The 22,022-nt window shown below is 49.8% G+C and overlaps 1 protein-coding gene across 3 annotated transcripts in view; it reads right to left on the bottom strand.

The window, feature by feature from the left end:
- Window positions 1–22,022, bottom strand: part of KAZN (kazrin, periplakin interacting protein) — a 265,843-nt gene that overhangs the window by 134,838 nt on the left and 108,983 nt on the right. The window contains exon 1 of one of the 3 annotated variants that reach the window (XM_064172332.1): window positions 11,268–11,291. The exons of 1 other annotated variant lie outside the window; for it this stretch is intronic. Coding sequence is in view for 1 of the 2 variants with exons in the window: in XM_064172331.1 (XP_064028401.1) it covers window positions 9,248–9,250 (3 nt within the window). In the remaining variant the exon portion in view is untranslated. Of the gene's footprint in view, window positions 1–9,247; window positions 9,384–11,267; window positions 11,292–22,022 lie in introns of those variants that run through there. One more of the 3 variants, XM_064172331.1, reaches the window with a different exon arrangement.

Below are 22,022 nucleotides of genomic sequence, written 5' to 3'. Positions count from 1 at the left end.
ACCACCTCCCCGGGCAGCCCATTCCAGTGTCCAATGACTCTCTCAGTGAAGAACTTTCTCCTCACCTCCAGCCTAAATTTCCCCTGGCGCAGCCTGAGGCTGTGTCCTCTTGTTCTGGCGCTGGCCACCTGAGAGAAGAGAGCAACCTCCTCCTGGCCACAACCACCCTTCAGGTAGTTGTAGACAGCAATATCATAGTATCATAGTATCATAAGGGTTGGAAGAGACCAATATGTTGGAAAGGAAGAGAAAGGATATTTGAGGCTTGATCTGGCACAGCTTACTCCAGTCCCTCTGACATAAGCTGATGCCAGGAACACTAAGAAGTGACAGGATTAGAAGGACATTCATTGGAAAATGGAAATATCAAACCCCAAGGGCCAGGTGCTGGAGCCACATTGGATATAGGGAACCTCCTGAGTGTCACCCCTGGGTGTCTCCAAAATGGCCATGGAGGTTGAATTAGAAGACCTTTAAAAGGTTCCTTCCACAGGATCAGAGGATGTTAGGGGTTGGAAGGGACCTCTGGAGACCACTGAGCCCAACTCCTCTGCCAGAACACTATCACAGGTTGTTAGGGACATTAGCTTCCAACTCTAAGCATTCTATGATTCCACAATCTTTATTTTACTGCCATTCCTGGAGATCAATCTATACCCATGTATGACATCCTGGTCTAGTTGGACTTGCCCCTGCTTACTGGGGGAGGGTTGGACTAGATGACTTCTGGAGGTCCCTTCCAAGCCAGCTCCTCCTGTGAGTTTATGATCTAAGCAGCAATTAAGCTTATTACTGCAGAGTGGAACTAATTTTGCTGGAAGATTGACATCCTGGGAGTCAACAGCTTGCAGGCAGCAGAACCAGGGTTGATTTGGCTAGCCTGGCATGTAGCTGTGTGCTGATGAAAAATATTTAGTTTATTGGAGAGTGACCTTAGATCTCATCAAGGCTTAGATTCAACACCCAGCAAATCATCTCATTACTCAGAGAAGAGAATTGTGCTGCACAAAACAGAGATGCTGAAAGTCAGGCTGGAGATACAAAAGAAACTGCCAACTTCTGTTGGCCACCAGGAATTATCCTGCTACACCCAAACACCTTGGAGTCAAAGCAGGAATTGTCTGCTCTCTTGAATGGCATTTGGACAGCTCCTGAAAGGGAGTGGGAATACTTTGCGGGGGGGGGGGGGGGGGGGGGGGTGAGGTGATAAAAGCCTTTCTTCAACTGAGAGAGCCCACTGTCACCAGCACAACTCAGACATGTCTTCTGTGCAAGTGCAGTAAGGAGCTGGGAACAGAGGAAATTGGCCAAACTCTTTATCTGGGGGAACAGAAACACCTCTGGAGGCAAGATCTAACTCACACACATTAAGGGACACATATTTGGCTTTGTTTTGTGCTATTAGATTGAGTCTCATGTTGCTCACACTCATAGAATCACAGAATTTGGTTGGAAAAGGCCTCTAGGATCATTGAGTCCAATCATCAATCCAACACCACCATGGCCATTAAACCATGTCCCCAGGTGCCACGGTCTGATGCAGCTCCAGCAGCACTCTGCTCGCTGCTGCTTGCTCACACTATCTATTTCCCCTTAAACTGATAATTTCTGTTCAGAGTTGATAGAGAACAAGAGCAAACTAAGGTTTAGGCAGAACACACCAAGCCTTCAATAGGCCGATTGTTAAAAAACATCTCTCTCCACCTCCCCCAAACTGCCTCCACACCTCCTCCAGCAGCAGATCTCAGCTATTGAAGGGGCACACAGGAGGAGGTGGAGAGAAAAGGAAATCAAAATTGCTTTGCAGTTTCCTCCTGGGCTGCACACCCAACATGTAGAGTGTTTTGCACCCAGGCACTGCATGAACACCTTGCTCTTGTCTGGCCTGAGCCACACGTTTGCTTCCGTCCATCAAAAAAGAGAGAAACGAAGCCTTTGACTAGAGGCACCCAAGCCCAGAGACACGAGCTGACAGCCAGGGCTACAGAGAGGCAGATTTGTTCCCTCTAAAGGCTGAGCTGGAGGGGTGAGGAAACAAAAAGAAGGGTTTTCAGAGCCAACTCTTTGATTGTTTTTGCAACTTTCTTGAGAGTTAGGATTGTCCAGTGTGGAGAAGGCTCCAGGGATACCTTCTGGTGGCTTTTCAGTGCTTAAAGAGACTGGTGAGAAAACTGGAGATAGACTTCTTCAGCAGAGCCTGTTGTGACAGGATACGGCTCTGAACTAGAAGGGGGAGAACGCTTTCCACAACTCCCAGAAACAAGGTTGGAGTGAGGTGAGGGTTGGCCTCTTCATCCTAGTATCAGGTGATAGGAGAGGAAATGACCTGAAATTGTGCCAGAGGAGGTTTAGGTTGGAGATGAGGAACAATTTCTTCACTGTAAGAGTGGTCAGGCATTGGAACAGGCTGCCCAGGGAGGTAGGGGAGTCTCCATCCTTGGAGGTGTTGAGGAAACCTGTGGCCACGGCCCTTTGGGATGTGGTTTAATGACTGTGGTGGTGATAGGTCAAAGGTTGTACTCAATATTAGGTCTTTTCTATCCAAACAATTCTGTGATTCAAATCTTGGACTAATAAAAATGACCAGTGGGAAAGATCAGCTCCTCTGGAAGGCAGAGCTCAGCTTTTGGGTGGCTGCTAATGGACTGCAGCCATCTGATGCTGTGAGCAGTTTAGATCAGGGGAGGCTGAAGTAGAGTGGAGGGGGTTGGCTGCTCTCACAGAGGTAAGAGGACACTTAGAATGGTGCTTTACAAGTCACTGTGGTGTCACAGCTGCCTAGTGTGCGCAGTTGGCCTGATGGAAAATGAGGTTTAGTGACTCTCCTGAAGTGTGGCAAGGTGGTCTTTGTGTGTAGCAGGACACAGGGGAACAGAGGATGGGAATACTGGCACAAGCTGCAGCCACCAGCACTGCCATGGTAGCTGGTACAGAGCAGAGAGCGTCCCTGGCCTTCACCAGGCTTGCCACAGAGCTATGTGACGTTTGACCCGCTCCTTCCTAACCGCCTCGGTTAGGAATTAAATAGAAGCAGCATTGTACCCTCAGATACTAATCACATTGATTGTGTTTGTGCCTAGGAAGCACCTCCAAGGTTCAGTTCCTGCTGCTCTTTGTACAGCAGAGCAGGCAGAGGCTTGACCCCAAACATTTCATAACCCAATGAGGTGTGAAGAGCCCAGCAGACAAAAGGAATCAGCAGCACCACAGTGGCAAAGAGATGCTCACAAGAGACAAAAGATGTCCCCACCACTTTGGGGTTCAAGATGTGAGCTCCTGGGAGTATCCATTCTGCATCTCAGGAGGGTCACCCAAACCTCACCAACCCTCGAAGCGAAACAAATCCCCTCCAGATTCTCAGATCCAGCATGGCTGTAATTTCAAGCATGAGTTTCATCCACTGGCTTTGCTGTGATTCCCAAAAAGCTCCTCCCACAGGTCACCAAAGGAAGAGACTTTCTGCTTGAGGGCAGCTGATGGATGAAGGGTGCCCTTCTCTGTCACCTTGGGCAGGAGCTTAGGGCAGGTGAGCAGCCAAATAGTGCTGCCACAAACAGCTTTATATGGGCAACTAACAATGCCAGGTCAGCAGCTGTAGGGAAAAACACTGCAGGGAAGGAGTCATTCTGAAGATTAGAGCCTGGAATTGGGGACCACGGGAAGATTTCTGCATGGCAATGACATCTTGCTATCATTTCCCCCTCCCCAGCTAATTCGATAATCACCCCTAATCAGTGCACTGAAGACCAGGGCAGCCTGTGCAGATTTGGGATCAGCTCAGGAAAGGTCCAAAGCCTCCACAGTGCTTCAGCCACCAACCAGCTCATTTCCACTTCCCATGTGCTTGATGATGCCTGATGTCACACCAAGCCAATCTCCTGCCTCTCCCTCGAGACTATTCCCCCTAATTTGTTATTCCATAGAAGAGCTTTAGCCCAGCAAGGCAGAATAGCCAGAACTGAATTAGCAAGCTTTTGAAGAAGAAAGGGCTACTTTGGCTGCTGGCCATGCTATCCTGCAGCCCAGAATTTCCCTCAGGAGCTGCTACTTTCAGCACCAGGGACACAACCTGGAAGGATGATATTTATTGTGACGCGTTCATCATTAGCCATCTTTGTTCTTCACAAGCACTTCAGCTTACTGTTCCCAATAAGGGAGCTTTTCAAACTGCTAAACCAGTTCATTCTTCACCAAGCTATGGCTGCTTATGCAGCTGTGAATCCATCCTTCACCACAGAGCAGTTTGATTTGTTTAAAAGGTGTAAACCATGATGGTAGCCAAATGAACCAGAATAATCAGAATTCCCTCCAGAGGATGACAGTAGCTCCATGCAGCATCTCCATTCAAAGCACAACACTGAACCTTAAGTAGCTGAGATCACAGAACGCACTGGGCTGGAAGAGACCTCCCTGAAGTGAGCAAGGAAATCTCCAACTAGATCAGGTTGCTCAGAGCCCCATGAAGCCTGACCTTGAAGGTCTCCAGTGATGGGGCCTCCACCACCTCCCTGGGCAACCTGTTCCAGAGTCACTCTACCCTCACAGTAGAGCGCTTCATCCTAATATCCAATCTACAGCTACCCTGCTCAGGTTTCAAACCATGGCTCCTTGTCCCAGCACTGCATGCCCTCAGAAACGGTCCCTGCTCAACTTTCTTCTTAGGCCCCCTTCAGCTGGAGGAGGCTCAGGGCAGACCTCATTGCTGTCTACAACTACCTGAAGGGAGGCTGCAGCCAGGAGGGGTTCGTCTCCTCTCCCAGGCAACCAGCAACAGAACAAAGAGACACAGTCTCAAGTTGTGTCAGGAAAGGTTCAGGCTGGATGTTAGAAGGGAGTTGTTGGCAGAGAGAGTGATTGGCATTGGAATGGGCTGCCCAGGGAGGTGGTGGAGTCACCATCCCTGGAGGAGTTCAAGAAAAGATTGGATGAGGCACTTAGTGCCTTGGTCTGGTTGATTGGCCAGGGCTGGGTGCTAGGTTGGACTGGATGATCCTGGAGGTCTTTTCCAAACTGGTTGATGCTGTGATTCTTTGACACAAACAGGATTGCTCACAAATCTCACCAAGCAGCTGGCAAGAAGCACCAAAAGCTCAGAACAAGAGGAGGGTTTCCTTTTTGGGGAGAGGGAGCTAATCCTGCAGCTCTTATCTACAGCAGAGCAGGGTGCCTGGGAGAATGAGCTCACTGCTGCAGCGTTAGAGGTGGGAAGTACTCCTTGTTGAGAAGCTCCTTATTCCTGTTGCACTCCTGCATGCCCTGGTGTGCACTGAGGGGACCAGAACCTGCTGCAAACCTTGACAGCGGACACTGCTCCGGACGGGGGCACCCCCACACAAGCCAGGCAGCAGACACCGCTCCTGACTGGGGCACCCAGCCCCTGTGGCTTCTCTCAGCATGGCTGGAGAGGTACTTGGGACCTCACCTCAGGGAATGTGAGGGCCTTTTCTTGCAAAACAGTTGTCTGGAAGATGCTGGTTTTGGTCCTGCAGAGCAATGGGCAGCAGAGGATGAGGAGCAAGGAGACTAGGACTGCTCATTCTGCCTACCTTTATCCCCCCAAAGTTAATGAAAAGTGTGATTTGCCATCTATTATCAGCACTACAACCAGAATCCCACTTCTGATTAAATCTATGTGCTTGACAACTCTCAGCAGATCTCCGAGGAATCAATACTGATTACCCAAAGAGCTGCAGCCTCTCCAAAATCAGTGCTGAAGGAAGCGAGAGCTTCTTCCTGCACACCGTGACTGGGTAGATGTTACCTCTGTAAGGGCCTTTACAAACCATTAATGGCTCCCAGGAGAGCACTAATCATTTTCTACATGTCCTTATCCTCTTAATCCCATTACAAAGATTTGCAGCATGAAAGCCAGCCACTCACAAGCCCAAGCTCAGGCAGAAAGTTGGAGCAACAGGCAAATGACATTTCAGAGCAGAGAAAGGTACACCGTGCCTGCTGGAGCGCTGATCTGCAGGGGCTACAGAGGCCAGGATGGGCTGAGGTGAAGAGGATGGAATTAGGGGGAATGGAGCAAAGCTGAAGGTGGGCAGATTCAGGCTGGACACAAAGAGGAAGTTCTTCACCATGAGAGTGGTGAGAGCCTGGAATGGGTTGCCCAGGAAGGTTGAGGCCCCATCCCTGGAGATGTTTAAGGCCAGGCTGGATGGGGCTCTGGCCAGCCTGATTGAGGATAGGGTGTCACTGCGCATGGCAGGGGGGTCGGAACTGGATGATCCTTGTGGTCCCTTCCTACCCTGACTGATTCTATGAGGTTTAACAAGGACAAGTGCCAGGCCCTGCACTTGGGTCACAACTACCCCATGAACACTCCAGAACTGAGGCAGAGGGGCTGGAAAGCTGCTCAAAGACCTGGGGGTGTTGGTCAACAGCAGATGATGATAAGCCAGAGTGTGCCCAGGTGGCCAAGAAGGCCACCAGCATCCTGGCTTGGAGTAGCAGTAGTACGGCCAGCAGGAGCAGGGAAGGGATTGCCCCCTGTACTGGGCACTGGTGAGGACACACTTTCAGTCCCACTTTTGTCCCTTCACTCCAAGAACAACATCAAAGGGCTGGAGCAGGTCCAGAGAAGAGCAAGGAAGGTGCTGAAGGGTCTGGAGAAGGCAGCTGGTAAGGAGCAGCTGAGGGAACTGGAATGGTTCAGCCTAGAGTAAAGAAGTGTGAGGAGATACCTCAGGAGCTTTAAAGAAGTTACATGGAGGTATCACCCCAAAAGCTTACATCCAAGGTCACCTCACACAGCAAGCCTGGGACCATCATTTACCTCACAGGGACAGAACTGCTTGTCCTCAATGGTGGCATCACCACACTCAATAGAACATTTTGATGACTTTGAGGGGGTATTTCCAAGCCTCACCTCCATGCTCAAGCTGAGGTGGGAGTCTCCCCATCCTACAGACATGGCAAAGACAAACCTTAGGCTGCTTGCCCAGTGCCACTGCCCAAGACCAAAGTGGAGACTCCCAGCTCCCAGGACTCCTCTCTGACTCCCTGGAGTTAAAAGGTGCTCTGTTAACAGCTCATTCAATGGAAATCTCATTACCCAGCTCTCTGCCAAGAATTCAGCCTTCACAAGGATCTCTGCCAGCAGTTCATTGAAAGGGAATCTGCTATGGGGTCAGGTATTATTTTATTCCAGTGGAAACCTAACAAAGATGGACTTTGCTCATAATAGGGTCAGGCCTGACACCATGAAGTGAGACCTCCTCTAACAAGCTGAAGCTAAGGAACATGTTAAAAGCCTTCCTCCTGGGCAAAATGCACTAAGCTGCTATCCACCAGAAAACATAGCCTGCAATGCAGTTCAATAAATACCTAAACCCCCAAACAGTCCGAAGCTTGCAACCATTGTCCAGTTTGAGCATCTTCAGAACTTTCCCTTGCATTCTTCCTATCCATGCCCTAAAGACTCCACAAAGGAGGCCCAAGGCTCACAGTTGACTACAAACACAGCCTGAGGCCAGAGAGATCTAAGTAGCTCTACCTACGTGCTCAGCTTTAGCACAAGCAGAAGTCTTCCTGCCATGTGTGCAAGTGATGCAGCCAGGATGGGCAGGGAGGTGGAGGCATTAACCAAGGACTAAAAGATTTGGGGATGAAAAATCTCGATTACCTGAGTCTGAGGTTAATGAAGTAAGGACCTGGCCCATGTCTGCAGAACTCTGACAAACAGTTAGGTTGCCTTTATCACTAAAAAATACCAGCAGGTTCTGATTGCTGGTAGCAAGGGGTGGGAGAAGTCAGGCTCAGCTTTGCCAAAGCACAGCTCAAGTAGGTTAAACCTTAAAGATGATTTTCCCTTTCTTAGAGCAGCAAAACTCAAACACTTTGGAGCAGTTTAGGAATTTGTTTATCTCATGCAGAAAAGAGTTTCTGAGAGACTCAGATTTATTCCCTAAATAAAACAGTTAAAGGCTTGAAAATGCCAAACCTCCCTTTTCTTCCCACTGGTTTAAACAGCAGCAGATGCAGCAATGAAGATCTGAGTTTATGTCAACAGCTGCTTCCACTTAGGCATAGAAACGCCAGCACCAACGTGAGCTGGGTGCCTGGGCACCACAAGGAGCAGACAGTCATGAGTGCTGGAACAAGGTCTCAGGGGTCTGGCCAGCCCAAACTCCCAATCCAGAGCTGGGGGACACAATCCTAGATCAGCCTTGACAAACTCAGTCAGCATCCATAGTGAGGCACAGGGATGTGCTACCTGTCCCAGGTTGGGAAGTACAGGGTTAAAAATCCTCTAGGAACTAGAAAGTTGTTATTCAATCCCATAACTCTGCTCTCCCTTTACAAACTCAGGGCCAGGGCAGCTGGCTCTCCTTTCCTCCCTTCCCAGCCCCATGCTGGGCAGGAGCTGCTGCTCTTGGGACAAAGATGCCAGCAGTAGGCCTGTTTTGGGCCTCCAAAGGCTCATGTTTAGGCCTGTGGATGGCAGAGAGGAGGGCATAGCAGGGGAGGACTGGGGCACTGAGGGTTACAGATTTAGTCCTGAGTTGGGGGAAAATTCCAGGGGTTTGCCACGGATGGTCACATAGAATTCTGTTTTCTCTCCAACTCATTTGAGAGCTTCATTCTGTCAGCTCCTAAACAAACCACAGCAGCTACCAGACCCAGCAGGCTCCAGATTTCCCCCCCCTCGACCTGGTCTGGCTGTGTCCCATGACAAACCACACTGAGAAATTACTTCCCATTCAGCATTCCACCTGCCCTCCAGAAAGGGTATTTGCCCTTTCTCCTTGTGTTGTTGAGCTTTGACTGCGACTCACGATGGTCCCCAGATACTTTCAAGCACACACTTCTGCCAAGGCCACCAGCCCCCTTTTTTTTTAGGCCTAGTTTTGCCTTGCTAGATAAAGGCTTTTCTACCTTCATCCTGAATTTCAGCTTGTGCAGAGCAGCAACAAAATGAGCCAAGGTCAGTCAGAGCTTCCAGAGCACTTGCAACCTCCTCCACCCTGTCACTCACAAGCCTTGCAACTGCATCATCTGTGATATCATCCAAAGCACTAATGGAAATCAGCAGTGACTAGACAGGGAACCTGGAGAGACCCATCAGAACCCAGACTGAGCATGAGGAATAATAACCTGCTTGTATTTCTGGTAATAACATCCCCTGTGAATAGGGTGAGAGCCAGCAGGCTGCCAAACAGCACAGAAACACAGAGCCAGGACATCATTTTGGGGGTTACTGAACAAAACTATGCTTCTCAGAGGCAGTCATTTGGCTTACCATAGCAATCCCAAAACGAGAAATCAGGGCTGGTCCTCCAAAACACAAAGATGATTCCAGTATACCTTAAGATGGAGTATGAGCTGGTAAAATGCCAGAGTTGGGCTTGGACCTTCAGTAGGTGTTGCTTGAATTGCAGCACAGTCCCAAATGAACGCTGACCTCTCTGCTTTGATAGCAAAGCCTTTCCACGCCCATCTCCCAGGGAGCTGCTGCAGCACATTCCCATAGATTACAACTCAACTGATCTCACCTGCTGCTCGAGAGGACCTCAGGCAAATGAGCATGGATTACAGCTCAACTGATCTCACCTGCTGCTCCAGAGGACCTCAGGCAAATGAGCATGGATTACAGCTCAACTGATCTCACCTGCTGCTCCAGAGGACCTCAGGCAAATGAGCATGGAGGGCTCCATGTCAATGGCTCAGGTAGCCTGACCAGGAGCCTGCAAATAATGGGTGTGGGTTCTGGGTTTTCCAGTCTCAAGATCGTAGCATCACAGAACCATATAGGTTGGGATAGAACTTTAAGATCATCCTTAAAGGTCTCTTCCAACCCAAATGATTATGGGTGTCCCTGCCAGTGCCAGGTAGCTTGGAACTAGATGATCCTTAAGGTCCCTTCCAACGCAAACCATTCTATGAATCTGTGACTAAAGCCAACGAACTCAGCATTGCCCTGGGGAGGGCAGTCCTAGACTGGACATTAGGACTGGACATTAGGAGAGGGAAATAACCTCTGTCAGCTTTGAAACATCAATGCCAGGCACCTAGGATTGAAAATACAACCCCCCAGATCTTCACCCTACAAACTGGCAGACAGATTAGACTGGAGATTAAGAAGTTCTTTACAGTGAGGGTGGTGATTGCCCAGGGAGGTTATGGCTGCTCCCTCCCTGAAGGTGTTTAAGGCCAGGTTGGATGAGGCCTTGAGCAATGTGACCTAGTGAAAGGTGTCCTTTCCCATGGCAAGGGGGGTGGAGGAGAGGTTGGAACTGGATGATCTTTAAGGTCTCTTCCAACCAAACCCATTCTATGAATCAACAAATAAACAATGGGAGAGCAGCAGAAGGTTTTTCTCCTCTTGTTTTCCAAGTGCAGTACCTAGGTGGGTATTTGGCTTCCCCAGGCAGCCCTTCTTCCAGAAGCACATGAATCACTTGAAATTATCCCAGGTTTTGTAGGCTTCTTTCTGACCTGTGATAGAGGACATTACACCCTGGGGAAGGAGGAGGGGGGACCCTACAGCCTGGTGCTCAGCCACTGCCTCAGCTTTAATACTTTATTTGCAGGTAACAGAAAACCCCTTCCTACACAAGCTGCGCTCTCTGTACCCCTTCTGGCTGGATTCTCTCTCCCTTTCCCGTCCTTTGTGTTGCATGATGTCTCAGATGTCAGAAACCTTATTTTCTTGGGTAGGTTTTTGTGATTTCCTTACTCATCCATATCTTTCCTTGCACTAATATTGCTGAGAAGCCAACTCATTTCCTGAGCTTTGGACAAAGGCCCTTTCTTTTCCTTTTTATTTCTTTCTAATCTTCATTTCCTTTTTCTGTCCCTGTCCATCCTCTTTCCACCCTCCCATGTATGCTCTTCCTATCACACCAGCACTTTTCTCCCTTTGCCTGGACAACAATGTAGCTCCTTTGATTTTTTTTCCCAAGAAGAATCATCATCAGCAAAGTGAATATCTTGGTGTGTCAACATAGGCAGGATTTGTTCTGAGCAGTGTAAATGTTCTTGAGATCTGAGAGCCCTTGAAACGAATCTTTCACCCCTGGGGGGGGGGGGCGTAAAAAAATAAATGTGCTGGTGGTACTTGTTTGTGCTCCACAGAGCCTGGGCTGAGCAGGAGCAGCACATCAGCAGCTGCAGTTAATGTGCAGATGTTCACTGCCAGCATCACCTACAGAAGCAGCTGCTAGACACCAAAAGGAGCAATAGTCTCAGCTCCAATTATTCCTAATTACAGGTGCAATCTCCAAAGCTGCAGAGATTTCTGCTTCCTTCAGATAACTCACCCTGCCTTGGGTGTCCTTCTCTGCCCCTCTTTCATCATCCTTCTGCTGGAGAGGGGTACGATGAGCAGTGGTGAAACTTAGGGTCTGGGGTTGTTACAGGTGCTGGGGGAGCTGCAGGCAGCCCTGTGCTTCCCCTGAAGTGTTCCACGCTTGATTTGTACCCTAAGAGCAAATCACAGAATCACCATGGAATGTCAGGTTAGAAAGGACCTCAAGGATCATAGAATGGCTCCGATTGGAAGCAACCTCAAGGATCACAGAATCATAGAATGGGACCTTAGGAAGGGACCTTAGAGATTATCTACTCCAACCCCTCCACCATGGGCAGGGACAGGATGCTCAAGACTTCTGCAACCTGGCCTTGAACACCCCCTGGGAGGAGGCATCCACAACCTCCATGGGCAACCTGTTCCAGAGTCTCACCACCCTCATACTGAAGAGCTTCTTCCTAAGACCCAGTCCAAATGTGCTCTCCCTCAGCTTCAAACCATTCCCCCTTGCCCTGTCTCTAGACACCCTCATGAAAAGTCTCTCTGCAGCCTTCCTAGGATTCCTTCAGGTACTAGAAGGCAGCTCTAAGGTCCCCTCAGAGTGTCCTCACCTCTAGGCTTTCTAGGTAATGCTATAGCTGAAATCAGCTGCCAAGCTGAGTCTTAAAACTGACCAGTGCAGGGGAATCCACTGCTTCCCCTGTGAGATGCTTCCAATGTCTGTTCTCACGGTGACAAATTCTCCTCTGGAGTCCAGCTGAGATGTGACAGCTTAACTTTTGCCTTCTTTAATGCCAGGCCTGGGATGAACAACTCCTAGCAATAATTTGCCAGTTAGGACAACTGACTGCGGCACAGGCGACACCTTCGCCAAGAGGACTTCTAAGCTAACTTATCCTCTGTGTTTTACTCCTTCTGGTGGAATTTATTCCTTCCTCCCTCCCCTGCAGGTCACAGCTTCAGCATTTCTCATGCCCATTTTTCTTAGCGAATACCACGGCAACACATTCTTAATATTTCAGCAGCATCTATTTCCTGTGTCAGCAGTCAGACCCGGCAGCCCTCCGCAGCCTCTGAGGCTCTTTCAAAGATAATGTTCTTTTGGTGTGCATTCCATGGTAGGAAAAAAAGTAAAAGAGTAGAAAATGTATTTGTATTTGTCTTCACTCCTAACACAGTTTCCATTTTCTTTCTCATGCTGCTCACCTGCACCCCGTGCATGCACACTCCCTTCTTCCTGATTCTGCATCCTGGGTCAGGGGATTCTTCCCCCTCTTGATTATTTCTGTATTTCCTCAGTCATGCAGCCTGCACCTTTAAGCACTTACTCAAGGGACTGGATATAGTCTCTAGGGCATGCAGCTATTTTCCTTGCACAGTTTTCTAACCTTCTATGGCCTCAATTGTTTCCCCCCAGTAACCTCAACTTAAGGCTGCTGCTCATCAGGAGCAAGCTGAACACTTTGACTACTGACAGCAGCGTTTGGGTTGCTCTGCACCAGCTAAGAGTCAGGTCAGGGGTCTGGGTGCATGTGCCACTGGTGCTAACTCCTGCACATCAATGGATATTTCAGACATGAGCACAAAGGATGGAAAGAGGTGTCCAGAGAAGGGCAAGGAAGCTGCTGAAGGGGTTGGAGAATAGGTCTGGTGAGCAGCTGGGGCTGTTTAGCCTGGAGGGGAGACCTCAGCCAGGTGGGGTTGGTCTCTTCTTCCAAGTAACAAGTGATAGGACAAGAGGAGATGGTCTCAAGCTGCAGCAGGGAGGTTTAGGTTGGAAATTAGGAAAAATTTCTTTGCTGCAAGAATTGTCAGGCACTGGACCAGGCTGCCCAGGGAGGTGGTGGAGTCACCATCCCTGCAGGTGTTCAAGAAACCTGCAGCCATGGCACTTTGGGGACATGGTTTAGCGGCCATGGTGGCATTGATAGTTGGAGCTGATGATCTTAGAGGGCTTTTCAACTACAGTCCTTCTGTGATTCCATGGAAGCATAAGGCTGATCTGATCAGCCAGAGGCAAAAGAAAACTTGGTAGAGTTAAGGTTATGAAACGCACTAATTCAGCAAGGCTGCACTTGCAAGCAAGGCTCCAGCCAGCCATCAATTTGTATTCAGAAAGCAAAATGCCTCCTCCTCCTCCCAGTGCATGAGACATGCAAACTTCTGCAGTCCTCCTCTGAAGGCTTAAGCAGCTTGTAATGTAGCTGGTGCCCTCTGCAACTGTGCTCCATCTCTGTTAAGAAAATAGGCATGGATTTCAATGGAATAAATCATCATCAAACCCCTGCACAGACCACACAGCTCGAGACGTTTTTATTCCCGGTCATAGATCAAAGCAAACACCAGACTTCCCACTAGGGCTTGCTTGAAACTGGCTCTGTGTCTTAACCCCCTGACTGGTTTACAAGTAGGTTGCTAACACATCTTAAACCATACTCCCCTCAACTCTGCTACCATCAGAGACAGGGCTTTTGCTGCCTGATCTAGGAAAGCTCCTGGCTTCTCCTCAGACCTGTTAGCAAGAATAGAATAGAATCATAAAATCACAGAATGGTTTAGGTTGGAAGGGACTTCAAAGCTCAGCCAGTTCCAAACCCCTGCCAGGGGGGCAGGGACACCTCCCACTAGAACAGGTCACTCAAGGCCTCATCCAACCTGGTCTTGAATACATCCAGGGAGGGAGCAGCCACAGCCCCCCTGGGCAACCTGTGCCAGTATCTCACCACCCTCACTGCAAAGAACTTCTTCCTAGCATCCAGTCTAAATCTCCCCTCCTGTCAGTTTAAACCCATTCCTCCTCATCCTGTCATTACAAGACCTTGTCAATAGTCCCTCCCCAGCCCTCCTGGAGCCCTCTTCAGATACTGGAAGGCCACTCCAAGGTCTCCTCAAAGCCATCTCCTTTCCGGGCTGCAGAGCCCAAACTCTCTCAGCCTGTCCTCATAGCAGAGCTCCTGCAGCCCTCTGAGCAGGAGTCGGGGGGGCATCTGCAAAATCACTGCAAGGATGGGATGTCTCATTTTTCTCTGCCATTTTAATTACATCATTTTTAGAGTTGGAAAAGCCCTCTGAGGTCATCCAGCCCAACTCTCAACCTAATGCCACCATGGCCATTGAGCCATGCCCCCAAATGCCATGGCCACTTTCCTTGAACACCTCCAGGGGTGGGGACTCTACCATCTCTCTGAGCAGCCCGTTCCCGTGCCTGGCCATGGGGCTGCTAACAACAATCACAGCATATTCAAGGCTGCCTCAGACAGTGAGATTGCTTTGGGAACAAAGGGAGTGCACTGAGGGGGGGACAACCTGGAGGCACTCACACCTCACCTGAACACATCATTTCCACAGCAGGAGTTCAAGAAATAGTGCTGAAACCTCCCCCCCCCCCCAGCTGTTTCCTGATCTGTTCCAGACATGTATCCCAACTTTGGTGCTTTGTCCCCAAAACAGAGTTTGTGCTTGAATTACTGCCCAGGATGGTTTGGTCACCGCTTGAAGACCAGCATGGTCTGTGGCAGCCGTTCCCAGCAGCAAGGGAGTCTGGACTGGTTTTCTTTATCTGGCTCTAGGTTAAGAGTCTCTCTCTCTCAGCATTTTATCCTTTTCTGTGTAGTCAAGCAGCCTCTCTAGAGCTTCTTCAGAGTTTGTGGAAGAGCCCAGGTTAGTAGCTGTTAAAACTGGTGTTGGTTTTTATTCATTTGAAGCAGCAGAATTGTGCATCTCCTTGTGCCAACCAACAGCCAACCTGCCACAGAGAGAGACAGCAGCTGGTCCACACCCCCCTGAGCCCTTCAGATCTTCCCTTGGAGTGACGTGGAGAGCCATCCATTGGGATCACAGACTGGCTTTCCACGTCTGAAACAGCCACGGATAATCCTGGCTGGATCAAAAACCACGGCCAGAGCTGCAGCTCTTCCAGATGCTGGGTCTGCTAATCTGCTTTTGTGCTCTCCTTGCCCTTTTTACTCCTCACTGTGTGCTGTATACCGAACGTGAGGCATTGCACTGGCCAAAGAGGGGACACAGTGTCCCCACATTCATTTCCAGGAGCACCAGGAGTGGCTGGGAGCCACTTCCCAGAGAATCTTGCCGAGAATTTTTAATTCCCCCTCTTTGCAGCCTGAGGTATTTGCGACCCATACGGCTCTGTTGTGATGCTAAACAGGTTAAAATGGCTCTTTTTCCCCCTGCTTTCTCATTTTACATCAAATCCAGAGCCTCAACTCTTTGCTAGCACATCATGCACGGGCTGCAAACATCCTGATGTCATGTGCAACAGCAGAATGCTCTGCAGGTATCTGGGCTCCAGGGAGCAGCTCTGGTAGTACTGATGGGTCTTGGATTTATGCAATTCAAATAACTTGTTCATCTGCTGATTCTTCTGTGAATGTTTCCAGCCAGGGAGAAAAAAATCACCACCACCACTATGTGTAGGCTCTAAGGCTATGGCAGTTGTAGCTCAGCCACTAGCAGACATTTCTGTGCTAGGAACCACACCGGAGAGGAAGCTTCTGCGCCTCATTTTGAACAGCTGCTGGGATGTGGATTATAGATTCACAGAATGGTTTAGGTTGGAAGGGACCTTAAAGATCATCCAGATCAAATCCCCCTGCCATGGGTAGGGACACCTCCCACCAGCCCAGGTTGCTCAAGGCCTCATCCAACCTGGCCTTGAACACCTCCAGAGAGGGAACAGCCACAACCTCCCTGGGCAACCTGTGCCAGTGTCTCACCACCCTCACTCGAAAGAACTTCCTATCTCCAGTCTAATCTGTCTGCCAGTTTGTAGGGTGAAGATTTGGGGGGTTATATTTTCAATCCTGGGTGCCCAGCATTGACGTTTCAAAGCTGGCAGAGGTTATTTCCCAGGCTGTAAGAGCCACCCCAGCAGCTCCCAGTTCCAGCCTTGCAGCTTTGGCACAGGGAGCTGGCTGAGCGAGCTGGCATGCAGTTTTGAGCATCCTTGTGCAAAAAGCATGCTGTCCTGCAACAGGGGTGTTGTGTGTCAGATGTTGTCTCCACAACCAGCACTTCAGCATTGCAGGGATGTTCCCCTAAGACCTCTGCTCACTTGGGTGCTAAACCACGAGTAAACTGCTTGGTTTTCTCCCCAGGGTGGAGAGGGTTAGACTGTGAGCACCCCACAGGTTTGCTATGGCAGGACAGAAGGAGCATAGCTCCAGGCAGGCATTCTTTATTTAGGTCAACTTTAGATGCAGTTAGGCCCAACTTTATTTATCTTTTTAGCATGTGATTTTGTCCAGATCTGATGGGGAAGTTGATGAGGGCTGGCTAGAGAGCGTGGCAAATGTGAAAATGTTCCCCTTCCCCTGTCCTCAGGGCTGCTTTCAGACATTCCCCACCCAGCCTGGAGCTGTGCTTGGGACTGCACCCACCCAGGTGCAGGACCTTACACTTGGCCTTGTTGAATGTCATGAGGTTGGCCTGGGCACAGCTCTGCAGCCTGCCCAGGTTCCTCTGGATGGATCCCTGCCCTCTAGCAAGTCGACCATGCCACACAGCTTGGTGTCACAGGTGACCTTTAGGTCACCCTAAAGGTTGGATTCAATGATCTTCAGAGGCATCTTCCAATCTCTACCATTCTGTGATTCACAGTGAGATGTGGAGAACAGCTGCATGGGGTCTTTGCATGGACTGAAGCTGCCAGCAGCTCAGCCAGGAGCTGAGCAGTAAAAGCTGTTTGCAAACCCAATTAATCTGCTCAAAAGGAATGAAACAGCTGTTTTGAAACAAACACCAAGGCCTAGCATTTCCATGGATCATCGGAGGGTCAGAGGTTTGTGCTTTATCTGCAGTGAAGCAGCTGGTTGCAGGGCATCCCAGAGCTTCCTGAGCAGTGCCACCAGACTCACAGGCTGAACAGAAATAGCTGGATAGGCCACCCCATAAACATGTGTAATTCCTGGGTTAGATGCTTCCCAAATCCTGATCTTTATCCCTTGGGCATCCCACCAACTTCCATTATCACATTCTTCTTCCTCAGAACAGCAAATCCTCCATTTTCCAGAGCTCTCAATCACAACTAAAGAGTAAAGATGAAAAATCTGCATTTCAAATCCCTGTTTGTTGTTATGACAACACAGCACAAATCCAGTCCTCGCTGCAGCTCTTGCAGGCTCAGGCTTCAGAGCATTTCCAAAGCTTTGATGGAGTGAGCACACTTGTAAGGCACACATGCCACAAAGCCAAAGAGGTTAGCTTCCTGTGATGGAAAAGATCAGGAGCAGCTTCCTGGAGTATAACGCCAGAGGAGAACTGCCTCAGCAGCTAAGCAGAAACTCTTCCACCTCACAGACTTTCCCATACGATGTCAAAATACAGCTTGGTACCAAAAAAACCCAACCCAACTCTGTGCTGCAGGCACAACAGGCAGTGATGATCCTTCCTTCCACCAGAGGAAGGGTCATTCAGCAGGTGTAGGGGTCTCATCTTCCACACCATAAAGTGGGTGGACATACAGGATTAAAATATAAAGGCAAATGAACATCCAGGTGGGAGCTCTGGATGCAGTGACCTGCCCCACAGGAATGAGCACGAGCAGCAGCTTCACAGCTTTTGGGGCCAAAATCAGTCATTATGGAATCACAGAACCTTAGAATTGCTTCACTTAGAAAAGGCCTCTGAGATCATGGTGTCCAACCACCAACTGAACACCGCCACGGCCACTAAACCATGCCCCTCTGCCCTGTCCACACTTCTCTTGAACACCTCCAGGAAGGATGGGACTCTGGGCAGCCTGTTCCAATCCCTGACCACCCTTTTGAATATCTCTGGAGATACTCAAAACTGCCTGGATGCATTCCTGTGTGGTCAGGTTCGGGCAATCCTGCTCTGGGGGGGTTGGACTGGGTGAGCTTTCGAGGTCCCTTCCAGTCTCTGACGCTGCCATTCAAGAAAATAAATGTTTCCTAATATCCAACCTAAACCTCACCTGCGGCAACTTGAGGCTATTTCCTCTTGTCCTATCACTTGATATTAGGGAGAAGAGACCAACCCCCACCTGGCTCCAATCTCCTTTCAGGGAGTGTAGAGAGACAGAAGGTCTTTCCTCAGCTTCCTCTTCTCCAGGTTCAACACCCCCAGGTCCCTCAGCTGCTCCTCACCAGCCCTGTTCTCCAGACCCTTCAACAGCTTCATTGCCCTTCTCTGGACATGCTCCACCAAAGCACCTGAGACAGAGCACAGAGATTTCACCCGAGGATTTCTGAGATCCCAGCTCAACATTACCACCCCCATCCCCCAGCAACAACTCTTTATATGAAATGTAGAACTGAAGAGCTCCTCCAGGCCAATAAACCACACCAATGGCTCTATGGATGCATCCTCTCCCACCCCAGTCATGGTGACCAGGACCCTGCACTGCCAACACTGCCTCCATCCAACTGTTTCCCCTGGACAAATTAGGGCTATTCTGGTGATATTTTGGACAGACACATTTTGGCATGTCATTGACGGGGCTGTTTCTTTCCTGCATAGATTATCTCAAATGTTATAGCTGCTCAGAAATCCCAGCTCCCCTCGTTAATCATGTGCACTGCAGCAAGAAGCCTGGCCTGGAAACACCCTGGGGACAGGAGGAGAGCCAAGCAGTCATGGCTTTTAGTTCATCAAAATAAAATAGCAGCAGTGGTCTGCCATCCTGGCAGGGAGTCACAGCAACACCAAGGGACCTCTTCTTGGTGGGGGGAAAGGCAGAGATTATCTGCTAACAGGCTATTTCAAACTACTGATTCCCTGAAGCTGGAAAAGCAGTGACACAGGAGGCTGCTTGCCAGCTCTCAGAAAGGACAATCCCGTGGGATTCATCCTTACAGATGCCAGATTCCCTCAAATGCAACTTAAGCATAGATAGAGTGATCCATATACGGGAAAAAAGCCCAATGGTGAAACGGTAAAATGCAGCAGTGTGCCCAGGTGGCCAGGAGCACCATCAGCAACCTGGCCTGCATCAGCAAGAGTGTGCAGGACCAGGGAAGGGATTGTCTCCCTGCAGTCAGCACTGAGTACTGGGTTCAGTTTTGAGGCCCTCACTCCAAGAAGGACATTGAGGGACTGGAGCAGACCCAGAGCAGGGCAATGAAGCTGGTGAAGGGTCTGGAGAGCAGGGCTGGGGAGGAGCAGCTGAGGGACTCGGGGTTGGTCAGCCTGGAGAAAAGGAAGCTGAGGGGAGACTTTCTGGCTCTCTACAGCTCCCTGAAAGGAAGTTGGAGCTCTTCTCCCAAGGAACAAGTGATAGGACAGAAGGAAATGGCCTCAAGTTGCAGCAGGTGAGGTTTAGGGTGCATGTTAGGAAGAAATTCTTCCCAAAAAGGTTTGCCAATCCTGGACCAGGCTGCCTACTAGCAGTGGTGGAGTCCCCATCCCTGGAAAGCTTTACAAGATGTGCCAGATATGGTACTGAGAGACTTGGCAGTGCTGGGTTGATGGTGGGACCTGATAACCTTCAAGATCTTTTTCAACCTAAATGAGCCTATCATTCTATGAAAGGGTTGATGAGGACCAAAGTGGGGTGACAAAAAGCATTCTCCAGGAGGAGAATAAAGAGGAGAAGAGTCCTGGGCTAGTGAGGAAGCCATTCTCAAGGAAGAGTCCTGCAGTAACCCCTGGGGTAACAGGGGACCGAGCTGCAGCAGTGTTAAGCATCAGCATCTAACTGTTGAAGTGAGAAGTGCAACAAAATCCACAATGGTTTTTAGTACATGAAAGGAAGAAAAGGGTTTGAAGTGCACCACTGGTGTCTGTCCTTAGCTGAACATACAGCCGCCCATCGATGGCAACTGAGAGAGAGATCGAGAGCCTTATTGAAGGGTAGTGCAATCGTCCTGACTCCTCTCTCCTCTCAGACATCAATAGCTGCCTTTCATTCTGCAGAGAGAGGTTTTTGCTTGTGCTGAATCCAAAGCCATCCCTGCACACAATCCCTGCTGTTAGGATCTCTTCACGCTTACAGCTCCTCAGCTACAGATGTTCTCTGCAGCCCCAGACAGGCTGGGGCTTCGCTCAGCCCATGGGGAGAACAAAAGTCCCCTAAAGCACAGTGAGGGGGTCAGGCAGGGAAGAGCTCCTCCCCTGTTTCGTAGTTCATACTCCCCTCCACACCAGGACCCCATGGCAGTCCCGTGGGCCAAGTTCAGCTGAGTTTGAAGAGCTGGACAGCTTGTGACAGCACAACCTGTTAACCACCAAACTGCCAAGGAACAGCTCCCATTATAGCTCATATCTGCAACATGCAGAGATGCTGTCTGTGATTCTGTGGCTGGAAACCTCACCAAACATCTGGCTCAGGCTCAGGCAGCAAATGTCACCTCCCTAGGGCACAGCATCACAGAATCATAGAATGCACAGGGTTGGAAGGGACCTCTGAAAGTCATCTAGTCCAGCCCCACTGGAGGCTGGACACAATGAGAGCAATGAAATACTGGAACAGGTTGCTCAGAGATGTGATTGAGGCCCCACCTCTGGAAGCATTCGAGGTCAAACTTGATGGGGCCCTGAACAAACCAATCTAGTTGGAGATGTCTCTGCTGACTGCTGGGGAGGTGGACAAGATGACCTTCAAAACTCCCTTCCAACCTGATGTGTTTTGTGATTCTATGATTCTGTCTCCACCAAACTATGTCCCAAAGTGCTATGTCCACACATTTCTTGAACACCTGCAGGGATGGTGACTCTACCACAGAATGACAGAACCTTAGAGGTTGGAAGGCACCTCCAGAGATCATCCAGTCCAACCTCCCTGCCAAGCAAGATCCCCTAGGGTAGTTCACAGAGGAAGGCATCCAGGTGGGTTTTGAAAGTCTCCAGAGGAGACATCACAAGCTCTCTGGGCAGCCTGCTCCAGGGCTTTGGCACTCTCACGGTAAAGAAGTTTCTCCTCGTGTCGAGGTGAAATCTTCTGTGTTCCAGTTTGCAGCTGTTGCTCCTTGGCTTATTGCTGCTGACCACTGAAAAGAGATTGGCCCCAGGCACTTGACTCCCACCCCTCAGATATTTGTACACATTGATCAGATCCCTTCTCAGCCTTCTCTTCTCCAGGCTAACAGCCCCAGGGCTCTCGGTCTCTGTCCGCAGGAGAGATGCTCAGGCCCACAAATCATCCTCGTGGCTCTCCCCTGGACTCTCTCCAGCAGGTTTCAGCCTCTGCTGACCTGGGGAGCCCCAAACCAGATACAGTATTGCAGGTGTGGTGTCAGCAGGGCAGGGTAGAGGGGGAGAAGAACCTCCCTAGGCTTGCTGGCCACACTTTTGCTGACGCAGCCCAGGATGCCACTGGCTCTCTTGGCCACAAGGGCACATTGCTCACCCACGCAGAACTTGCTGCCCACCAGCACTCTGAGGTCTTTCTCCGGCTCCTTGGACAACCTGTTCCAATGCCTGACCACTCTTGCAGGAGAGAAATTGTTCCTAATACCCAACCTGGTACAACTTGAGGCCATGCATGTGTATTTAGAGCCTGTGTCACCAGGAGGTATATCTGCTGTACATCACAAAGATGTTTCAATCAGTCTAGCAACAGGATTGTCTCCAAAGCAGCCACATGCTCGGTCTTCATCAGCATGTAGCATGAGCAAGATTTCACCACCTTCGTAATTTGCCAAGCTCCCTTAATGTTCATGATTGCCCATTAGCTCCACTGCTTCAAAGTGACTCCTCCTGGATTTTTTGTTATTAAGGGGAGTGGGATGAAAAAAACAGACAGCAAACAAAATGAGATGCAACCCTGCAAACACAAAGTAATGACATC

This window comes from Pogoniulus pusillus, chromosome 36 (genome assembly GCF_015220805.1).
Source record: "Pogoniulus pusillus isolate bPogPus1 chromosome 36, bPogPus1.pri, whole genome shotgun sequence".
NCBI lineage: Eukaryota > Metazoa > Chordata > Aves > Piciformes > Lybiidae > Pogoniulus > Pogoniulus pusillus.
This window is presented reverse-complemented; position numbering and strand designations above follow the sequence as displayed.